Genomic DNA, 23,674 nt, shown 5'->3' with positions numbered 1-23,674 from the left:
CATCATTAGGTCAAGTTTATTAACCATGTTTTCAAATTTTCTCTATTGATTTTTATGTGCTTGTTATATCAGTTATTAAGATAAGTGGGTTAAAACTTATTTTTATTTCTACTGTTATATGCCTTTTTTTAAGGTGTTTATTTTTAAGGTAGCATATAGATGGACTTCAGCCTTGAATTTCATAATAAACATTAACATGGAAAAAATGTACAAAGGAAACCATCTATCAGTGGCATATACTGACCACCAAGGAAGGAGGAGGTGCACCACGTTGCTCTAATGCCTCACACCATTCACTTTTCATGGGAATTAGCTGGGACTCAGGATTAAGCGCTAACTGAAGTCCAACACAGGTACCAGCGCTGGATGTGAAAAGATCAGATCAGCATATTAGCGATGAAAGGAGTGATTAATGTATCCCAAGGGAAAGTACAAGTTTAGAAAAGCTTAGAGAATGTTTGTTTAGATCTTGTCATACACAGAAGACATACCAACACTCCATAAAGTTCTGATTTAAAGGCATTCACTGGGTTGGATGAGGTCAAACAAACAAACAAACAAAAAAACAGGTAATAAAGTAGAGATCTCCCCAGGTGGGACCTGGGAACCGGAGTTGACCTCTGAACTCCCTGAGGCAGGTGAGGTGCTGCAGTAGCACATAATTTACATCTGCTGACTTAGTGCGGATGCTGTCAGTATTTGGGCTTAGGAGCTTACATTTAAGTGTCTTCCATATTGTCCCTTTTGCTTCTATTCATCCTGTAATTGAAGGTAATGATAATGACTTGACAGAATTACATTTTTATTTCTTAATATTCTTATAGGTTTGTATACCCTGTTCATAATTTTAGTAGCTCCAGAAGAAATCCTGTATTAGCCAGGAGCACAACCTGTTATGTTAGTCATTTCATTGAGAAGTGGTTTTTTTTTTTTTTTTGAGGCAGAGTCTTGCTCTGTCACCCAGGCTGGAGGGCAGTGGCACGATCTCGGCTCACTGCAACCTCCGCCTCCTGGGTTCAAGTGTTTCTCCTGCCTCAGCCTCGCAAGTAGCTGGGATTGCAGGAATGCACCACCACACCCAGCTAATGTTTTGTGTTTTTAGTAGAGATGGGGTCTTGCCATGTTGCCCAGGCTGGTGTCGAGCTCAGGCAATCTGCTTGCCTTGGCCTCCCGGAGTGTTAGGATTACAGGTGTGAGCCACCACACCCAGCCAGTTTTTTGTTTGTTTATTTGTTTTTGGTTTTAGTCTCATGTGTTCCCAAAATAAATAAGCAGAAGAATTTCTCCTGCCACCATATCAGTAAACACCTTACTGATCAAAAATTAGCTGGCAATTTTTTTCTCTGTAAATCAGAAGAAAATCTTGCCATATTTCTCACCAAGAAGTGAACCCTGCTTTGTTTATTGCACCTAAGTTTTGTCTTCTGCAAAGTCAGTAATCGTTTAAAGCAATCTGGACAATTTGTACTCATCACAACTTAGAACACAATTCTTAAGTGGTTGACAGCAGAATTAAAAGCTTTCCATTTCCTATGAGGTGTTAGCAATCTTAATGATCATTATTTTATGTTTTAATACCATAAACAAATCATGAAACTACCATCTACTGATTAAGTGGCCTCATGATTAAATACATATTTCATCTTGTACCTAATAGAAGGATGACAGAGAGAGGGAGAGTTCAAATAAGGAATAGAATGAGCCAGAAAGATGGATGGCATATTTATTTGCAGAAAATAGGAATACATTTTTACTGCTGTTTATAGAAAACATGTTCACTGGCTCAGGCTTCACAAAGACTAGCTGGAACAGAATCCCACAGAATGAAGTTTAAAGTAAATAGTGGATAGATACCTAAAAATTTCTCCAGGACTCAAAGCAGTTTGGTGGTTAAATGCCAAACAGGCATTGTAGTTAAAATTATGCTTGTTAAAAGAATATGTTCCATTCTGTAATGTTCGGATACAAAATTAATTCTAGAAGAGTCTGCCTGGGGAAATGTTACATTTTTCACTGCCATTCAAATATAGATATTGAATATGAAATGTATTCAGCCTTCATTTTGCATCCTGAGGTTTTATATATTTATTAAAATGTGGTTCTTTTTTTCTTAAGTCATTTTGTTTTCTGGGTCTAGAACTCATCTTTTTATGACTTTTAAATGTAAACAGTAATTCTTAAATCAGTACGTGTTGCCATGTTCTGTTAGCAAATATTTTAAGACTTTTTAAAGATCAGCTCTTCTTTTGAGCTGAGAAGTCTGTTATATCCTAATTAGCTGGGAGCCTGGGAGTGGTCACCTCATTGAGAGACCAGATATAACTACACACACACACCCCCCACCACACACAAACACCACACACACCCCAACACACACACACCACACACACACACACCACACACCAACACACACACCACACACACCCCACACACCACACACACACCCCCACACACACACCACACACACACACCCACACCACACAAAATAACCTAAAAAACTAGAAGATACAGAAAACAAAAATATAAAATTTAAAAATATAAAAAATATAAAAATGCAGGTATATTTAGGTATTAAATTTTTTAAGAATATGAATCATGTATGTAGGATATAGTATCTTAGGAGAACAGGCGTAAGGTCAGTATGACTGCATTTTCTGTCTTTGAGGAAGTTACTGAATCTCTCTGAGACTCAGTTTCCTCCTGTGTAAATGGAGATGATAATCCCTCCTATATAGATTTGATATGAGAGTGAAGTTAGATAATGGATGTGAAATACATATGTACTACGATTTGGATATAAGCAAGCCTTATGACATGTTGCCTCTTCTTGGTTTTGGGGAGGGTAAGGCAATTGTACCTTTCTTTGCCTGTCAGCTAGGTACAGAAAATTGTGGGTGGCCTAGTGGGCCAGATGCTGGGCTAGTGGGTCGAGATGCAGGTGGTGGTGCTGAGAAGACACACCCAGAATTGCCTGTGTTCCCACAGCAAGCAAACTGTGATTGCGACCCACAAGTGACTATTCATGCTGTACTTTCTGGTTGTCTGTTAAACCCACCTGGGAAAATCAATTGTAAGTCTTCCTTAGAAACCTCTACAAAATGTACATGTATTGCTCCTTATATTTCTTTGGTTTTGTTTGTTTTGTTTTTTGAGACATAGTCTCTCTTTCTCATCTGGTCTGGAGTACGGTGGCGCCATCTCGGCTCACTGCAACCTCCGGCTCCCAGGTTCAGGTGGTTCTTCTCCCTCAGCCTCTCGAATGTGCAGCACCACACCTGGCTGATTTTTTTGAGACCAGGCTAGTCTCAAACTCCTGACCTCAGGTGATCCACCCGCTTGGCCTCCCAAAGTGCTGGGATTACAGGCGTGAGCCACCAAACCTGGCCTCTCCTTATATTTCTGTAGCATTCTGTACTTTCTGCTGAAGTCATGTACTTTTATGTAAGACAGTGAACTTTGGAGGCCTCAGAGCATGTGTAATGTGAATCTGCATGCCCCTCACTGTTCAGTCCTTCTCAAGAAGCAAGTGTTGGCCGGGCGCGGTGGCTCAAGCCTGTAATCCCAGCACTTTGGGAGGCCCAGACGGGCGGATCACGAGGTCAGGAGATCAAGACCATCCTGGCTAACACGGTGAAACCCCGTCTCTACTGAGAAAAAATACAAAAACCTAGCAGGGCGACGTGGCGGGCGCCTGTAGTCCCAGCTGTAAACCCAGGAGGCGGGGCTTGCAGTGAGCTGAGATCCGGCCATTGCATTCCAGCCTGGGCGGCAGAGCAAGACTCTGTCTCAAAAAAAAAAAAAAAAAAAAAGAAGCAAGCGTTGCAGTTTCAGAGTAGGTAGGGACTAACTTGAGTTGCACTCATATTTCCCGAAGCCATGATATATCATGTTTCCTAGTAAAGATGAATACTGAAATGAGCATCATCCAGTGTCTTGGGTTTTTATGTTTTTGTATTACCTTTTAGACCAAGGTAATTTCCAAAGATAACGTCACCTTGCTGGGTGAGGTGATGGGTAAATGAACTTTTACAGGCCCGTTAACACAGTGCCTTCCATCCAGAAACAACTCATAAATGTCATTTGCTATTGTTATCATCACGTGCCTCTGAAATAGACATTTGAAATACTCTCCTAATGGCGGAAAATTTAATGCATATCTAAGCGTTAAAGCTAAAAAAAAACGCTGTTAGACATTTTAAGTTGTTTTATTGTTATCAAACCTCTTCCTCAATGCTACTAAACATAAGATAAATAGAAGGCAAAAATTTCTGACAATACAAATTTCAATATATTGTAATTTTAAAAGTCTCAGATCTTTTAAAACATGTAAAAATTTTATTACATTTCTCTTATCTATTCTTTATTGGGCATGTTAATGAACTCTAATTTCTTATGTAAGTGTGTTTGGAGGAAAAATTAAAGACAAATTCAAGGATTGTATCTTGATCAATAAAAAGCTAGCCATATGCTGGGACAAGCTAAAATGTAGTGGCTGACGATGCATGCTCCCTGGCGCTGTGACTGCTGCTGTGTGTTCTTGATCAAGTTACTTTTTTCTCCCTGTGCCTCAGTGTCTCCATCTGTAAAATGGTGTAGTAATACTACTTCATAGGGATATTGTGAGATTTTTTTTTTCTTTTTTTTTTTTTTTCTGAGACGGAGTCTCGCTCTGTCACCCGGGGTGGAGTGCAGTGGCTGGATCTCAGCTCACTGCAAGCTCCACCTCCTGGGTTCCCACCATTCTCCTGCCTCAGCCTCCCGAGTAGCTGGGACTACAGGCGCCCGCCACCTCGCCCGGCTAGTTTTTTGTATTCTTTAGTAGAGACGGGGTTTCACTGTGTTAGCCAGGATGGTCTCGATCTCCTGACCTCGTGATCCACCCGTCTTGGCCTCCCAAAGTGCTGGGATTACAGGCTTGAGCCACCGCGCCCGGCGTAGATTTAAGCAAGTTGATACATGTCTATTTAATATACAGCCAGATACACAATCAGCATTCAGTAAATATTAGCAAAGGATAGATACCAAGAGAGATGACTCCCCACTTCCAAAGGTGAAGATTTAAATTATTTCCTTTTTTTCTGAGCTCTGAATTTGCAATTAGTCACTTCCTTATCCCGTGCATAGCTGAGGCTTCTGGGTTTCTTGTCTGTGATGCCTGCTTGCTCGTTGCCCTGATGACATCAACTGACTCATGGTAGTTTGGGATTCAAATTCTACTCTGAATCTCAGTTTTCTCATCGGCTAAATAGGGAAAGTCATAATGCCTGACTCATGGGGCTGGTGAGTGTATCAAAAGAACTAATGGGGGCCTGGTGTGATGGCTCACGCTTGTAATCCCAGCACTTTGGGAGGTAGAGGTGGGCAAATCACTTGAGATCAGGAGTTCGAGACCAGCCTGGCCAATATGGTGAAACCCCCATCTCTACTAAAAATACAAAAATTAGTCGGGCGTGGTGGCATGCACCTGTAGTCCCTGCTACTCAGGAAACTGAGGCAGGAGAATCACTTGAACATGGGAGCGGGAGGCTGCAGTGAGAGGAGATGGCACCACTGCACTCCAGCCTGGGTGACAGAGCAAGACTCCATCTCAAAAAAAAGAAAAAGAAAAAAAAAAATTAAGGGAGAAGTTCATATCATAGTGTTTGGCACGTGGCAGGCATGTAATAGATGTCATCAGGACCACCTATACTGTTGTTATTCCTTTGGATGGAAAAGCAGTCCCTGGTACTGCAGTAAGTCTTTTGAGGAAAGAAGTGTAATCCTAACAACAACTCACGAAAGCATTTTTGAAAAGAATACATGATAAGGAAAACCCGCATCTACTTCTGTTTCAGACATTGCTACAAGTGGTTGGTGTGGTCTCTGTGGCTGTGGCTGTGATTCCTTGGATCGCAATACCCTTGGTTCCCCTTGGAATCGTTTTCATTTTTCTTCGGCGATATTTTTTGGAAACGTCAAGAGATGTGAAGCGCCTGGAATCTACAAGTGAGTATGGAAACTCGGGTTGGTATAGACATGCTAGCTAGCTTCCGTTTATGCCATAGTTACAGAGACCCCCTGAAATTCGGCAGACTCTGTCTTCCAGAATTTCTCTAACGTTAGGTAATCGAACATATTGGCCATCATGAATTATTGTGTCCCTTAGAGCATATGGAATTGATAGCATGCAACGTGCAACTTTGCAATTTGGAACAAGGAAGGAGTGAAGGACATATGGGGAATAATGTTCTACAGGAATGTCAGCACCATGAAGACAGGGACTCTTCGTGTCTTATTTATGACATACTTCCTTACACAAAGCTGGCATTTAATGAAACATTTTTCTTAGAAATAAAATATTTGATCATGGTGGAACTAATATAGAAGGAATATAATTAGGGTGTTTTTCTTTTCCTGAAGATGTTAAAATGACAAGGAAATGAGAAGGATGGAGAAAGGAAAAGAGGTGTCAGAAGCACTGTATTTGGTAAATTTATGACTTTTGCAAACTCACAAAATGGCTAGGAAGCTACAGTTTTAAACGTTTTGAAAAGATAAGCATGGTTATTTTCAGTTGTCCATTTGTTACCAGCGGTGCTTGTTCTGATGTCACTGTTTGAGGTTTCTCCCCCTCAGGCTGTTTATATATATATGGACACTGAAAATAATCCCCTTAGATCACAAGGAGAGATATCAGTTTAGAAAACATATAGTCTGTTGCTCTATTCAATTTCCTAGTTTTGGAATCATGAGGAAGACATTTTATGATTAATCACTCTATTCCACATGTAATCGCAGAGGCGAAATAATCCAGAGTTCATCTCATTATGCATGCACAAATTAACATATTTCATCATTGTTAAAACACAAACTCATAAGAAAAGTAGAATTGCTCTACTTTTTAATAAAAGGTATAAGGATAATAGCCAAAAAGTAAAGAAGGAAGATATTTGTATCAGAAAAGCTCCACTGTAGATAGTTACTGCAAATGAATGCCAACTCAGCCCTCTGGAAGCCATGCCTAGAAGAGAAACATTGAGTCCTATCATTTTCAGTATCTTCTACTGAGTGGGAAATAGAAGCTTATCAGGACAAAGCAGTCTTTCGTTGTGATGTATATATGTTTCTCTTTTAACAATGAACTTTTTTGTTTGTTTGTTTTTTGAGATGGAGTCTTGCTGTTGCCCAGACCGGAGTGCAATGGCGCAATCTCGGCTCACTGCAACCTCCGCCTCCTGGGTTCAAGCATTTCTCATGTCTCAGCCTCCCAAGTAGCTGGGATTATAGGTGTGCACCACCACACCCCACTATTTTTGTATTTTTAGTAGAGACGGAGTTCCACCATGTTGGCCAGGCTGGTCTTTAACTCCTGGCCTCAAGTGATCCGCCCGCCTCAGCTTCCCAAAGTGCTGGAACTGCAGGCATGTACCACTGCACCTGGCCAACAGCGAACTCTTTAGAGGCATTTATCCTTAGTGTCTGCATGAAGTGGAATGGGTGACAGTCCATAAAAGTTGTAGAAAAACTTTTCAATCATCAAGAAAACCAGCTAAGCTACCATGAGGTCTAGTCTTGTAAGGTTTTCAGTGGGCAGGCCGAGCAGTGGAGCTCACATGTGAGTAACACTTGGCCAATAGGACTTGCTAGGGAAGGCAGAGTATAATTGCTGAGAGACCTTCCTTGTGCAGGTCACCGGCCCTAGCCAGTGTTGTGTGTGGACAGCAAGGCTGTGCGGGCATTTTATGGTTTGGGCCTGCTCATGAAATGAAGTTATCCGAGAGTCTTGTTTTAAGGGAGTCTGTGGTATGTTGAAGGAAGCAGTTGTTCCAGAAGAAACATCTTGACGTAGACTTCTGTCTGTGTCAAGAGCCACATCCGATCCATGTGGATGTGCAGAAAAGGGGACTTAGGAAGGCTTTTTGGGAAGTAGTGTAGGGTTTTCTCTCTCTAATTTCAGCATGTACCCTAAAGCTTGAAAACATTTTCATGTGGAGATTCTGACAACTTTATCATGGCCCCTGAGGCATGTTTGGGTGTTCCTGTACCCGCTTGGCTGTAACAATGAGTTAAATATGCATGTTTCTTTCTCCATGCCCTCAGATCACCAACTATGGGGGCTGGTTGGTTGGAACTATTTATTGTTATCCATCCAGGGTGGTGGGTCTCTACCATAAATCACAGTTCCACTGTTTCTTCTCAGCAGCAGTGGATCCTGTTTTTTGAGACCACTGCTGGAGTGACCAGCTGAAAGCAGGATGCCTGATTGCCATGGCAGGGAGGCATAACTCAGCTTCATCCTTGTGCCCTCAAGGATTTCCAAAGCCTCAGTCGGACTGCCTCACTGCCTCTGGAGCCATAGCTGGCATTTAAGGAATCTTAGTAACAAATCTGGGCCAGATGTGGTGGCTCACACCTGTAATCCTGGCACTTTGGGAGGCCGAGGTGGGCGGATCACCTGAGATCAAGAGTTTGAGACCAGCCTGACTAACATGGAGAAAGCCTGTCTCTATTAAAAATACAAAATTAGCCGGCATGGTAACACATGCCTGTAATCCCAGCTACTCAGGAGGCTGAGGCAGGAGAATCACTTGAACCCGGGAGGCAGAGGTTCAGGTGAGCCAAGATCACACCATTGCACACACTCCAGCCTGGGTAACAAGAATGAAACTAAAAAAAAAAAAAAAAAAAAAAATCTGCAGTTGATCATTTTATTTTTGCACAAGTGACCATATCAACAGTCAGTCATAGAGAAGTGCATAAAAACCGGAATGGCATTTGGTTGCATTTCTCCAGCCACTTCCACTCATTTGGCAATGCCTGAAATGTGAAGCCGTATCCAATTTCTGTTGGTAAAGATATTGTGATCCGCTAGCAATGTCTGCCATGGGCGTGAACCCATGTGTCCCATGTTTTTAGACTGTAAGATCCTTGAGTTTGTTCGTCCTAGATTCCCAGGGACTTTGTTCAATGCAAGGTAGTTAATAAGCGGCACAGGAATAGGGAAGGCTGTTGGATATTAGCTAAGTAAGATTTGGGGATTTTTAAAACATGGGCTACAAAGTCTGGAGAAAAATGCCCTCAGGGTGCATGAGAATCTTTGACTCTGATTATTCTGTCTCTGAGATACTGTGGCTCAGATTAAAAGCACAGCCTCGGAAATAAAACAGATATGAGTCCAATACCCAAGTCTACCACTCACATGGCTTACTTGACTTAACCTTGGGCAGTGTTTTTTTTGTTGTTGTTTTCTTGTTTTTGTTTTTTTGAGATGTAGTCTCGCTCTTTCACCCAGGCTGGAGTGCAGTGGCTGTGATCTTGGCTCACTGCAACTGCTACCTCCCGAATTCAAGCAATTTTCCTGTCTCAGCCACCTGAGTAGCTGGGACTACAGGCACATGCCACCACACCTGGCTAATGTTTGTATTTTTAGTAGAGACATGGTTTCACCATATTGGTCAGGCTGGTCTCAAACTCCTGACCTCAGATGATCCACCCACCATGGCCTCCCAAAGTGCTGGGATTATAGGCATAAGCCACTGCACCCAGCGTTGGGCAGTGTTGTTGATGCCTCAAGTCTGTTTTTCCCTCTGTCAAAGATATAATACTTTCCCTGTTGGGTTCTTATGAGGGTTGCCTGAGACTGCTTGGAAACCTTGAACATACAGGAACTACCAGAGACACTATAGCCTTGAGAATTAAAACCATAATAACCCTCAAAGGTCCCACACAGCATCAGTACCCTGCAGCAAGACTGGTAGACCAGATCTTTGCATGCAATTCCTTTTCACGTTCTTTTTCAGAGAAGAAAGAAAATCTCTGTAGAGCGCCTCCTAAAGAGTTCTCTACGTTGTGGAAAACACAGCTGTTGATCTTGTGAAATGGCAGGTTGTGTCAGCCGGAAACTGCTGACAAGTGCATTAGAGCTGAGGCTTGGCATGTGCTCTCCCTCGGTGCTAGTTAGTTGTCTTTGCAGACCTCCCAGCTCACCCTCACTGGCAGCCCTCTCAGCCCTAAGTGGGATGTGAAAGAGAAAGGACTATCTTTTCAAAGGTTGCAGATTTCTGCTGTACCTTGGTAACTTGGTGTGAATTAAAGTGTGTAGCTTGATCTTCATGATATTCCCGGGTGTTCAAAACTGGGATGGTACCTAATTTCTCAAGTTGACCCTGCCCTGAAACCCAGTTGGAGATAAAACAGTGGCAACTTGGATCTCCTGATAAGGAAAGCAAATGACAAGAGCCATGTTGAAGGATTTCATTCCAGGTCTCTGTCCCCATGACTGCCACATCTCCTTCCTTCTCAGTGGCATTCTCTAGATGATGGACGTGTTCAGTCACAACGCTCCCTTGCTCTGAAAGTAAGAGCATGGTTCTAGTGATTTCTCTGAACTACTGGGAGCCAAACTCTTTGTAGAGAAATGGAGCTTGGAATTCTCTTGTGTTATTCCCAATATCACCGTTTCCAGATTGACCAAGTCCTAGGGTGCAGGCTAGAACATCGCGTGTGCAGAAAAGACCTGTGCAGCACATCCAGCCTTTCTTACAGAAGCACCAGCTCAGTCCTCTTATGGTCATATCACCTGCCACCTTCCCAGTGCAAAGTTACAGGTTGTACGAAGCCGACACAAAACAAGTAAAAGGTTACTCTGTGTATTGAAGAGTGAGGACATTGTGGATGCCAGAGATAGAGAATAGAGAGAACCCTGCGGACTCGCGGGAGGCTCTCTGCCTGAATTAGATATAAGGGAAGTGCCAGATCACATTCTGGTGGGGAATCTATGCTCAGGGAAGGTCTGGTTTGTTAAAGCACTATCACAGGAGAGGGCCCCTGAAAGATAGTGCCCCCAGTCAGATGTATCAGCTAGGAAAGAGCCCCGAGGATGGGTGGACAGTCAGTAATCTGCAGCTCCATCTGCCCTCCCCAACCCAGGGCTTCCCACTTTCTCAGAACCCCAGTGTCTCACACCTGGCGGCCTGCTCCTTCTTCACTTCCAGAACTGTGAACTCTGGACTCTGATGTATGTGGAACCCCCACGTCTTGACACACTGGTACCCCAGCACCTCCGAATGTGCAGTGCCTGTGTGTACAGTGGGCATACCGGTATTGAGTCAGCTGTAGCACACATGGACATGTGGGTGCTGGAGGATGCTGGACTAAGAGTCCGACCCAGAAAATGAGTTAGAGTTTTTCTCTTAAATTTTCCACTCCCTCCACCCCTTACTCCCACTCTACCCCCTCATCATTTTATAAAACGTATGTAACCACCACCTGTAAGATAGATTGGGCAGGCGCGGTGGCTCACACCTGTAATCCTAGCACTTTGGGTGGCTGAGACAGCCTCATTGCTCGAGCCCAGGAGTTTGAGACCAGCCTGAGCAACATGACGAAACCCAATGTCTACAAAAAATACAAAAATTAACTGAGTGTGGTGGCACACCTGTAGTCCCAGCTACTCAGGAGGCTGAGGTGAGAGGATCACTTCAGCCTGGGAGGTTGCAGCTGCAGTGAGCCAAGATCACACCACTGCATTCTAGCCTGGGCGACAGAGTGAAGCAGTGTCTTTAAAAAAAAAAAAAAAAAAAAAAAAATTCTGCCAGACACCCCATGTTTTACTAATAGGGTCTTCTCTGGGAGCTTCACAGGTAACGAAGTCAGTGTTTGCTAATTATAAAGCATAAATTGTTTATCCCAGAAAAGAATGTTAAAGACATTGTGCTGGGTCACGTGTCCCCAACATCCACCTGCCCCAGTACAGCCTCATTCATGGTGGGCAATTGAAACTCTCAGGAATTCGTCCCTGCCCAAAAGTAGCTAGCCTGCATGTCCCCTGCCATGCAGGAGGGAGGTATGTCCTGGTAGTCATCAAACTGTGTGCTTGAAACACAATGGCCTGCTGGAAATGGTGGCTCACACCTGCCTGTAATCCCAGCACTTCGGGAGGCCAAGGAAAGACGAAGACCCTCATCTCTATGAAAAACTCAAAAATTATCCAGGCATGGTGGTGTGCACCTCTAGTCCCAGCTACTTAGGAGCCTGAGGTGGGAGGATCTGTTTTGAGTCTGGGAATTTGAGGTGGCGGTGAGCTATGATCACACTACTCCACCCAGCCTGGATGACACAGTGAAATCCTGTCTCAAAAAAAAAAAAAAAAAAAAAAAAAAAACAGGCCAGGCGCAATGGCTCACACCAGTAATCCTAGCACTTTGGGAGGCCGAGGCTGGCAGACCACCTGAGGTCAGGAGTTCGAGACCAGCCTGGCCAAGATGGCAAAAACCCCGTCTCTACTTAAAATACAAAACGTAGTTGTGAGTGGTGGTGGATGCTTACAATCCCAGCTACCCGGGAGGCAGAGGCAGGAGAATCGCTTGAACCCGGCGTAGGGCGGGGAGTGGGAGCGAAGGTTGCAGTGAACCGAGGTCGCAGCACTGCACTCCAGCCTGGATGAAAGTACAAAACTCCATCTCAAACAAGAATAATAATAAAATAAATAAATAAATAACACCACACAAACACAACGGCCCAAGGTGGAGCCACTGGTCAGTGAACCTCACGGGACATCCAGCTCCCAAAGAAAAAAGAAGTCACACAAAAGAGAATTCACCTTTTAAAATTCTGTAGAGGCAATGAACCCACTGAGACCACAGTCAGATTCTGAAAAAGGCAACGGCATATGCCATGGAGACCTCCAGACATCAGGACAAGTATTCAGTAGTCACAAAAATATCCATCAGGTTCCTGGAGCCAGTGTTAAGACCATTCAGAGACACCTTGGCTGGGCAGATTCCTTGGGCACGGCACAAGGGTATTGCAGCACCCAGGTCCATGGAGTTCATAAAGGATTGTTCCAGCATGAGTGGGCACAGAAGATTCCCCAGGATGCAGGGACGTGACTGTCTGTCTGTTCACTTACTTACCGAGTACCTGTCCTGTGCCAGGTACCGTTGAGTTACCAGGATGCAATGGTTATAGCTGACCCTTGAGAAATTAACAATTTAAGGTGGGGACAGACAGACACATAGATGGCTAATTGTAATTCAGTATAGTGAGTACTTGTAATAGAGAATTGTTTTTAAAAATCCTACTGGCTCAAAAATCAGAAATATCATTTCTGCCCAAAGAGATGTCAGGGAAGAGTATGGAGAGACTGCAAGACTGAGTTAGGAAGGAAAGAATTATAACTAGATTTGAATGTGGTCAAAGATAAAACGTTTATTTCCAGGCCCCTTACATGAGGTGTGGTTTGAGCAGGAGCTTGAGATTAGAGTGGCAGGGCCCCCTCAGGCTATTGGGAGCATTTATTTCTCCTTGAAACATGAAGCCTCCTAGGAAGCCTGCGTGTGCTGTTTGGTAGATGCTGTTTGGTAGATGCATGACCGTGGAGCTTGGGAGGCCGCTGGTTTCCCTGCATCCAGCCTCACTGAGCGGTTTTCTCTGTCTCTGTTTCCCCAGCTCGGAGTCCAGTGTTTTCCCACTTATCATCTTCTCTCCAGGGCCTCTGGACCATCCGGGCATACAAAGCAGAAGAGAGGTGTCAGGAACTGTTTGATGCACACCAGGATTTACATTCAGGTCTGTCCATTTCTGGAAATGGTTTCAAAGGACAGGATCTGCTGCTTTGTCTGTCTTAACTTCCCTGGTCCGATGAGCCTGTTGGCTGGCACCTCAGGACCCAGCCCCACATCCTGCTTTTTTGCGCGTCTTCCTCTCCCCCGCCGCCCATCCCCTTCTCCTGGGCTTGGACTCCGCTCAGAATTGCTGCTGCTCTTTTCTTCTTTGTGCCTCCTGACTGGCTTGCAGGGCCCTTCTCTCACCATGCATGGCCTGTGACTCTGTCAGCAAACGTCTTCTGCAGAAGGCCACCTAGTACATGTTTTAGGCATTGTGTGCCATTATTGTCTTTGTTGCAATTAACCACCTTTGCTGTTGTAGCACAAAAGCAGATGTCAGTACATCAGCAAACGGCTGTGACTGTGTTTCAGTGAAACTTTATTTACAAAAATAAGTGCTGGCTCACATGCTGTAGTTTGCTGACCTTTGCATCAGTGAAGATTTTTTCGATTTGGAAATTTCAGAATTTCCACCAAATCTACAAAATTTGGATCCATCATTCCAATCTTTATTTTATCTTGCTGATTAAATGGCACTTTAAAAACCACTTGCTAAAAGGAAAAAAAGAAGTAACAAACAAACAACAAACAAAAAACCACATGCAAATCCTGTTAGTGAGGTCATTTTTATATAGTCCCTAAGCAATAGTGTGCGCGGGCCTTCTGGTAAGTGTGGAAGGTGGGAGAAGTAAATTGGGACTACACTCTGCTATTGGAGAACTGGAACAGTCAACCATGTGCGTGGGTGGACTTCGCGTGAGATGCACTTCACATAAGTACCTCTCAGCACTGCAAGAGATGTCCTTATGAGACTATTTTTCTCGGTTCTTTATTAGGATCATATTCCTGGGTTTCATATTTGCATGCATCTTCACTCAAAGCCATTGTATACCATTGTGTATGTGTATCATATAGCGCCTGTATCACTTAGCTTTCTGGAATCTACAGGTTCCTTGGGTGTGCAACTTTGCTGCCCAACTCCATGTAAACATCTTCTGTAGCTCAACTGAGCAAAACGCACTCTCGCATCCCATGCAGTTAATACGGTTCTACTTACTCATCATGCTTGTTACCGTTCTCAAATTCAGAGGCTTGGTTCTTGTTTTTGACAACATCCCGCTGGTTCGCCGTCCGTCTGGATGCCATCTGTGCCATGTTTGTCATCGTCGTTGCCTTTGGGTCCCTGATTCTGGCAAAAAGTAAGTACAGATGTGACTAACTATGTATGGTATGATTACAATTGATAGCTGTGTTTACAGTTATTGCACTCTTGCCACCTCGTCTAATACTACATACTGTTTGGTCCTAATGAAGTATATTTAAATCATTTATGGTGCGTCAGGTTGGATAGGATTCAGCAGTGTGACTCATTTAAGGAGTCATTTGGGTCTTGAGAGGTTTCTTTTATCTTTCTTTGCATGGGTTGAGGTATGCGCAGTTGAGATTCTGAACATTCCTGTTAGCGTCTGGTAGTTGCGAAGAGAGAACCAATTTATTCTGAAGCATTTTGTCCAGCTTGTGGTGCTAGCTTTCCAACTGCTTGTGTCTGTTGTTTGTAGTTGCCTGGTGCATGAGGTTGAGAAAAATTCTCAGCAGGAAAGAGTATTATCTTCACTGCCACGTGGGTACCAGACAAGCATGGCATGAGTTCACCACCCCAGTAACAACGGTGCATTACGATACTTATTAATGAAACAAGGAGAGTAGTATTTTAGTCTCAAAAACGTTGGCACTTACAACCTATTGCTTTGTTTTTAGTGGTTTCCAGCTGTGGTTGCATTGCACATGGAAAGTGGAATAATGTAATGGGCTTTGAAACCATAGTAATGAATATCTGAATAATGACATTATTTCTTGCATATATAATGTGGTTAATTAAATGTATGTCGATCCTGTTGGAATTCATAAAATCATCTAATAATTTTTCTGAATATACAGTGTTGTTTTCCCCATTGTCTCTTGATCTCAAGCAACAAACGGTAAAAGTATAGCTATAAATGTCATTATGTGAGAATTGTTTTGACATTATGAAGGGTTCCTCTTGGTAAGTGGCAGAAGGAGCCAGGCTTAGGTTTGAAGTGGGACTGACTTTATTCCCTTCTTTCTCCTTATGTAGCTCTGGATGCCGGGCAGGTGGGCTTGGCGCTGTCCTATGCCCTCACACTCATGGGGATGTTTCAGTGGTGTGTTCGACAAAGTGCCGAAGTTGAGAATATGGTAATATTTATCTTCACGTTCTTTGCCTTTTCAAGTCTCCTTGCCATTAAAAGGTATAAAAGCCATTCTTATGTAAAATACTAAAACTGTAATTCTTACATCTTTGCTAACAGATTTTTTTAAGATCCTTCCTCCATCTGTTTTAAGTTAATGTAAAATAAAATATATACATCTTTTTCTGAGTCTTATGGTTGCTATGTCAGCAGGTTTTATATTTATCACAGCTTTTTCAGATGTAATAAATGTCTCTGTAGGAGGGAGGTTCAGAAATTCTAGAGAGGATATAAGCTAATTTCTTAGAAGCCTGTTTATTTTTGTTTCTTAATGGGTAATTCCTCATTCCTGGTAAAAGAAGATTTCAGGATTTTGAGGTTGTTTATATTTAATTAATGGGTCTCCTCCTCTCCCAGTTTCAGTATTTACTCTCTTATGTGATGAACAGAAGGAAGGAAGGCCTGAGGTTTGCTGGTGTGCCTTCATGGTACAGAAAGCCACCTCTTAGAATGTGTTAGTCAAAGGGTATTAGTTTATGGTGGTATAGGAGGCTTTAATCAATGTTTTAAATATTTGCACCTTCCCCTAAAGGGAGAAAAGCAATAAACCTAAACATCTTTTCATTCTTCCCATGGAGCAAAAGTTGAGTAATTATTACAGTGAGGTTTCATGGTCATCCAATTTAACCCATCTATATCAGGTGATCCTTCTATAGCAAAAGATTATTTAATGGGGGTGGGGGTGAGGGGGCAGAGTTTTGCTCTTCTCACCCAGCCTGGAGTGCAATGGTGCAATCTCGGCTCACTGCAACCTCCGCCTCCCGGGTTCAAGTGATTCTCCTGCCTCAGCCTCCTGAGTAGCTGGGATTACAGGCGTGCACCACCACACCCGGCTAATTTTTGTATTTTTAGTAGAAATGGGGTTTCACCATGTTGGCCAGGCTGGTCTCAAACTCCTGACCTTAGGTGATCCACCCACTTCAGCTTCCCAAAGTGCTGGGATTATAGGCGTGAGCCACCGCGCCCAGCCAGCAAAATATTCTTGATTAGTAGCTGTGAGTATTCTTTTCCTTTACAAAATTTTCTTGCCTTTAATACAGATGTGAAAAGTGGATAAATAAAATCTAAGCATTCATTTCTCTCATTCTTTTAACCTGATGTTGAAGGAAGTGGTTGTAAGTGAAGGTGTTACACAATGATGAACCAAATTTGTAAGTCATCAACATCCTCGTCTGTCTCCTGCTTCTCTCCTTAGCCAACTATGTATGAAAGAAGAACATTTCATTGACAGTCTCTTAACATCCATGAATGACACCCTCCATTCCTAACCCCTGGGGATGTCATATTTCTTTCAGATGATCTCAGTAGAAAGAGTGATTGAATACACAGACCTTGAAAAAGAAGCACCTTGGGAATATCAGAAACGCCCACCACCGACCTGGCCCCATGAAGGAGTGATCATCTTTGACAATGTGAACTTCATGTACAGTCTAGATGGGCCTCTGGTACTGAAGCATCTGACGGCACTCATTAAATCACAAGAAAAGGTTTGTTTAAAGCATCTTTCCTTCTTCTCAATTTCAGAAGATTTAGTGCTTTGTGTGCTTGCTGTCTTCCTTGTGGATGTGTGAAGGGGATTAGCGGTACATAGGTTAACCTGTCTTGGAAACTGACCATGGAATGTGGATACCAACATTCTTTCTTCATGCTGTGTATTCTTTATTGTGGTTGGTGGGCCCCGGGCCTCAGGGCTGGAGCTTAACGTGACCCAGGATACTCGGTTTGACACCTAATTACTCATGGGTTTTTCCTGGAAGTCAACTCTGGCTTTGTGTCACCAACACTCCCATGTCTAATTCTGTTGATTTTTACTTTGTTGCATTTCTCAAGTCCTTCTCTTCCTCTCCATTGCTGCAGCTTCTGTTCCAGCCTTTCTCCTCCTCAGTCCTTTGGTCTTGTGTTAGTCTGTTTTCACGCTGCTGCTGAAGGTATACCTGGGACTAGGCAATTTACAGAAGAAAGAGAGGTTTAATGGACTTAAAGTTCCACGTGGATGGGGAGGCCTCAGAATCATGATGGCAGGCAAGGAGGAGCAAGTCACATCTTCTATGGATGGCAGTAGGAAAAGAGAGAGTTTGTACAGGGAAACTTCCCTTTATAAAACCATCAGATCTCATGACACTCACTATCATGAGAACACCACGGGAAAGACCTGCCCCATGATTCAGTTACCTCCCACTGGGTCCCTCGCACAACATGTGGGAATTTAAGATGAGATTTGGGTGGGGACACAGCCAAACCATATGAGGCCCTTTCGTTAGTCTTTCTTGCCTTCCTTTAACCTGTGTTTTGCTTTCCCTCCCCATCCCTCTCACTGCAAACTCTTTCTTTCTGAAACAGTTTGATCACAGATCTGATCCTTACATGGCCAGCTCCTGGCCTGGGTGAGTAGCTGCTGCAACCTTATGAGCCCCAGGCCCACCCCGACAGGACCTGTGTGGCTCTCAGCCCCAAGGGAAGACCCAGATCCCATGACCCCATCAGTGCTCAGAAATCAGACCCCCAAGCTGGAGGCAGTAAAGGCACCAGAGACTCACTCAAAGTCAGTGAAAGGAAAGCAAGGAGGGGCTTGGGAGGCTGTGTGGAGGTTTGTGAGCTCATTCTGCAGGCACCTAAGTCTACCAGCAATGTCCCTTTCACATGTGGCCTGGGGCCCTTGGCTAGGACTAGGACAGCTTCTTGAAGGAACTAAACCAGAACAAGACAGTAGAATCTCTTCCCCTTCCCACCCCTCTCCTTACAACTCCCAATATGGACACACAGCCCTTGTACTCAGGGTGCTCTTCTTTCACCCAAGCACCTGTCTTCCTTGCTCCTAGTGTGCATCCTTTTTCAGTCAGTTCAGACATCTCTGCCTCTTTGAAACTATGTTCTCCACATCGTCTTATAGATTCTTTTTCTGATACAGAGTCTTGCTCTGTCACCCAGGCTGGAGTGCAATGGCACATTCCCGGCACACTGCAACCTCCGCCTCCCAGGTTCAAGCGATTCTCCTGCCTCAATCTCCCCAGTAGCTAGGATTACAGGTGTGCACCACGGCACCCAACTCATTTTTGTACTTTCAGTAGAGACCAGGTTTTGCCATGTTGGCCATGGCTGGTCTCGAACTCCTGAGCTAAAGTGATCCACCCACCTTAGCCTCCCAAATCATGCCTAGGATTACAGGCATTATTTGCAGTGAGCAGTAGGTGGAAGCAGCTCAAGTGTCCATTGCCCAAGGAATGGAAAAACCAAATGTGATACACACACAAAATGGAATATTATCCAGACTTAAAAAGAAGGCGATTCTGACACATGCTGTGACATGGATGAGCTCTGAGGACAGTATGCTAAGTGAACTAGGCCAGACACCTAAGGACGGTGCTAGAAGATTCCACTTACAAGTGGGTACCTGCAGTAGTCAGTCATGGAGACAGAAGGTAGGATGGTGGGTGGCAGGGTAGGGGAATAGGCGTTAGTGTTTAATGGGTGTAGAGTTTCAGTTTTATAAGATAAACAGAGTTTTAGAGATGGATGATGGTGATGGTTGCCCAGCAATATGAATGTATTTAATATAATTGAACTGTACATTTTAAAGTGATTATAATAATCAATTTGATGTTATTTTACCACAATTTTAAAAGTACATAAAGTACTTTTGTGTATTTTGCCACAATTTTTTTTTTAAAGAAGATAGCACGATGGCATGATTTATAATTCCGAGTCAGCATCTCACAGTACCCTGAGTCTCTTAAATTCAGGGAGCATTTTATGTTCATCTCTGTGCCCCCAGAAAATGGCATGCTGCAGGGCACATGATAGGCGCCTGTGAGAGTGAGGGATATGCACGTATGAAGAAATCAGTAACAAAACACACACAACAGCTCCTCCAACAGCCCATTCTCTGGGTGTCAGTGTTAGATACTTTCAAAACTGCTCTTTTTCTTCTCAGCTCTTCCTACCACAGACCCATTTAATGGGCTATAGTCATAATTGAATGAATGATACCCTTGTGCCATGAAAAATAAATGTACAGATTCATGCCCAGATAGTACCCAGGGAAGCAGCAAAAGCTGATTCGTCATTATCTACCCAGGTCCTTGTGAGCGTGAAGAGGGTGGAGACCACTCTGCACGCAGCATCAGCTGTAGCTCTTGCTGAAGGCAAGGTTTCTCAGATTCTGTTCTGATGGTGCCAGAGGGATGTCTGCTTACTCTCAGACAATGTGTTTATTAGGTCCTCCCTGATCAATATCATTCTGTTAGTTTGGCCACGTTGTAAATTTCCCTTGAAGCCATAAAATATGAATTATCTGCAAACTTCTGTTGTACAAGTTAGAAAATAACCTATATCCCCACATTGATATTGTTTCATCTTAAAACCATCCCAAATCATAGGATTACCTGAGATCTAAAATGTGGGAGGGTAAATTGAATTTGAAGACTGGATTATAGCTACAACCACTTGGCTTTTGAGACAGAGTCTCGCTGTGTCATCCAGGCTGGAATGCAGTGGCGCAATCTCGGCTCACTGTGCCTCCCAGGTTCAAGCGATTCTCTTGCCTCAGCCTCCCGAGTACCTGCAATTACAGGTGCCCGCTGCCACACCTGGCTAATTTTTGAATCTTTAGTAGAGATGGGGTTTCACCATGTTGGTCAGGCTGGTCTCGAACCCCTGACCTCAAGCAATCTACCTGCCTCGACCTCCCAAAGTGTTGGGATTACATGCGTGAGCCACCGCGCCCGACCCCACTTGGCTTTTGATTTGTGTCCTGGTTCACTCACAGTGTCAGCTTTAGCTTCAGTTGTGTATTCAGAGACGGCATTCAGGCAACATTGTGGTGAGTTGGTTCCACTTTGCCTGTGTATATTCACGGTTTGTCTCCTCCACACCTGCCTGCCGCCCCAGGATCTCAGGCAGTCCCTTTGCTGTTGGAGCTGATGGAGAGGGGCATTGTTCCGGCGGGGATGTAGGAATGTGCCCACACAACAGAAACAGGGCTTCATTCTCTTTCAATTGCTTCATCTGCTCAGATTTCCTGGACATTAAAATAAATAGGCAAAAGTAATAGGCGCTAAGTAGGTTTCTAATTCATGGAAGAAATAGCGAGTAAAAAAGAAAGAACTCAAATGAGGTATCTACCACCCTAAGCTTCCTGGTTACACTCCAAACACTGGCTGCATTTTTCATTTAGATGATTTTGTGGTTGATTTAATCATTTTAGAGAGTACTGGGCCATTTTAAAGCATTTTTCATCTTTAGAGGTAGATTGATTTTGGTTTGTTATTTTTTTTTCCCCTTGCTCAGAGCTATTTCTTGGATAATACATTTTTACAGATGTGTACTAGACCTTGCTATAATGTGCAAAATATTAGTTTCTTATATTCTCTCCTTTTTTACATTAATGTTGGCTGAGAAACCCCTCCTCTCACAGCCAGATTATCCCACTTCCCCTGCCTGCTTGCTCATCTCAGGGGCTGGGATCAGCATCACCTGCCTCTGCTGGAAACATGTTAGAAATGCAGACTCTCAGGCCCACCCCACCCTTTTGATTAAAATTGCACTGGGACAAGAACCACCCCCACTCCCGCCCCTGCAGTAAAGCCGTCACTCTCCGCTAAACAATTTTTGATGACTAATAATCTGTGATTTCCAAGAAACTTCCTTTGACAACTTGAAGTTGAGCTTATGGATTTCCCCAGCCCCTCTCATGACTAAACATGAGACTCTGGATAGTCCTGGGCCAAGTGCCACCTGACAGGTTTTTTGTTTTTACTTTTACATTCTGCAAATTATGAATTTGTATTACAATTTAATTCTGTGTGATTCCACATTTATGCATTCATTTGCACCTTTCCGGTCATCTCTGTCTTGTATCACAGTTTTCATCCCACCATACAGCCTTCCCTGAATAGCAGTCTCTGTCCTCATACCAGCTCAGCACAGCCATGGGTTTGAGTTCCCTTCACTACTGATGGGATCAAAATGAGTCTCACTGCCCCAGACAGTACACTAAGTCTGTCTGGCCTGTTTCCCAGTTGCCCCGTGTCTAACGTAGCTGCAGGCTTTTCTCCCAGCCTCTTCTGTGGGTGCCAGTTCTTCCTGTCAACAGCTGTAATCCACCCTAATACAGGTACCATCTTGGCTCAAGGTAGTCATCTTCTTGTCCCAGCCACCTTTTTATACTCATCCATGTCCACAGCATGCATTAATGTGTGACAATAGGACCAGTGTGGCAGGCCAGTGCCTTTAAATACAACCACACTTCTCCCTGCTGTATCCCTTCTAGCTACACCAAGGGAATACAGAGCCAGGCTATCCAAGTGATTGGGAGGCCATCAGCAGAATGGGCAAGAGGCAGGCAGACCTGGGTTTCAGTCCCATTCTGTCACTTAGGGGCTCAGTTATTTCAGACGATTTAATAAGTCTTACTAAGTCTCTATTTTTCTCTCTTGCAAAATGCAAGGGATAGGGCCTAACCATTAGAGTTGTATAACTTAAGCAAGATAAGAGGTGTAAAACACCTAGCTTACTGTATACCTGAACAGTATGGCAACAGATTTCCCGTAAGTGTTTCAAGCCTGAGTTAAATGCTCAGCTCTCTGGGGGATTTCTCTGTTTTGCAGAACACCACAGGTGATACAAATAATACAAAGCTAATTCTAATATAGGTCCTTTCTACAGCACATATGGCCTAGTAGAAGAAAGAAAGTAGCATATAAATGGCTGCTGTAAGACAGAAGGAGTTCACAGATTTTATGGCTGTTTAGAAAAAAGGTGTTATGACAGCCATTAAGTGTGGGAGAAATCCACATGGGGACAGGTGGAGGATTTTAATGCAATTATGCATTTGAAACAGACTTTGGAAGGTGGTTGGAATTTCAGCAGGTCGAAATTCATGTGAAAGGCACAATGGCATATGCCAAGGCTCAATGCCATGATTCGATGTGAATGAAGAATTTGGCACCTCTGAGTGTACAGGAGCATGAACTACCAGGTGAATAACACACATGTGCACGCTTAGTCCTCACAGCCACCCCGCAAACTCAAGCCAGCTCATGGTGCTGAGGATGGAAAGGTTAGTTGGGACCGTTTTGTGGAGGAGGTTTCCTAGTGTGGAGTGCCAGGCAGAGAGCTGTACTTTGGAAGTTTAATCTGAGAATTGAGTGCACGGGGAAGATGCTAAAGGCCTGAAGCCAATTGATTTTATGTACTACTGGCAAGATGTGATGGGGCAAGTGATTCCACTTTGTAGAATCAACCTAATGTTGACTAAAACAAAGTTACAACACCCTGCTTAGTGACTTTGCAGGGATACAGGTGGGAGTAGAAATTGGTATCATATTTCTGGAGGGTAGTTTGGCATCACTTAACAGCCTCCTTTGAAAATGTTCATACCTGTCCCTCAGCAATTCCACATCTAAGAATTTATTTTAAGAAACTAATTAAGGTTGTTTGCAAAGATGTAGCTTCAAGCATATTTAACATGGTATTATTTACAATAGCAAAATATTGCAGCCTAAACATCCACAAATAGGGGATTTGTTGAATAAATAATCATATACTGTAATACGTAGCTACTGAAGTGAGTACTTTTATTAAATAATAAATGAAAATAGATTACAATAATCTGTTCATATTCTCATTGTGCCTACATATATGAGATTATATCTTTAGGAACGTAGATAACTCACACTCAGGTTCAGAAAGAAAAGGTATTAACATGTGACAAGGATTCTGTCAGATTGCTGGGGTTGTGGCCAGCATTTATTTATTTTTCAGATTCACTTGCACTGATTATAACTAGCAAAAGCGTTTTTGTTTTTCAGATGTTAATGC

At 43.4% G+C, this 23,674-nt stretch overlaps 1 protein-coding gene across 1 annotated transcript in view; it reads left to right on the top strand.

The window, feature by feature from the left end:
• Positions 1-23,674, top strand: part of ABCC4 (ATP binding cassette subfamily C member 4) — a 285,679-nt gene that overhangs the window by 215,166 nt on the left and 46,839 nt on the right. The window contains exons 20-24 of the mRNA XM_023218080.3: positions 5,835-5,985; positions 13,429-13,548; positions 14,675-14,785; positions 15,703-15,803; positions 17,152-17,343. Coding sequence (XP_023073848.1) covers positions 5,835-5,985; positions 13,429-13,548; positions 14,675-14,785; positions 15,703-15,803; positions 17,152-17,343 — 675 coding nt within the window. The remainder of the gene's footprint in view (positions 1-5,834; positions 5,986-13,428; positions 13,549-14,674; positions 14,786-15,702; positions 15,804-17,151; positions 17,344-23,674) is intronic.

This window comes from Piliocolobus tephrosceles, chromosome X (assembly GCF_002776525.5).
Source record: "Piliocolobus tephrosceles isolate RC106 chromosome X, ASM277652v3, whole genome shotgun sequence".
NCBI lineage: Eukaryota > Metazoa > Chordata > Mammalia > Primates > Cercopithecidae > Piliocolobus > Piliocolobus tephrosceles.
This window is presented reverse-complemented; position numbering and strand designations above follow the sequence as displayed.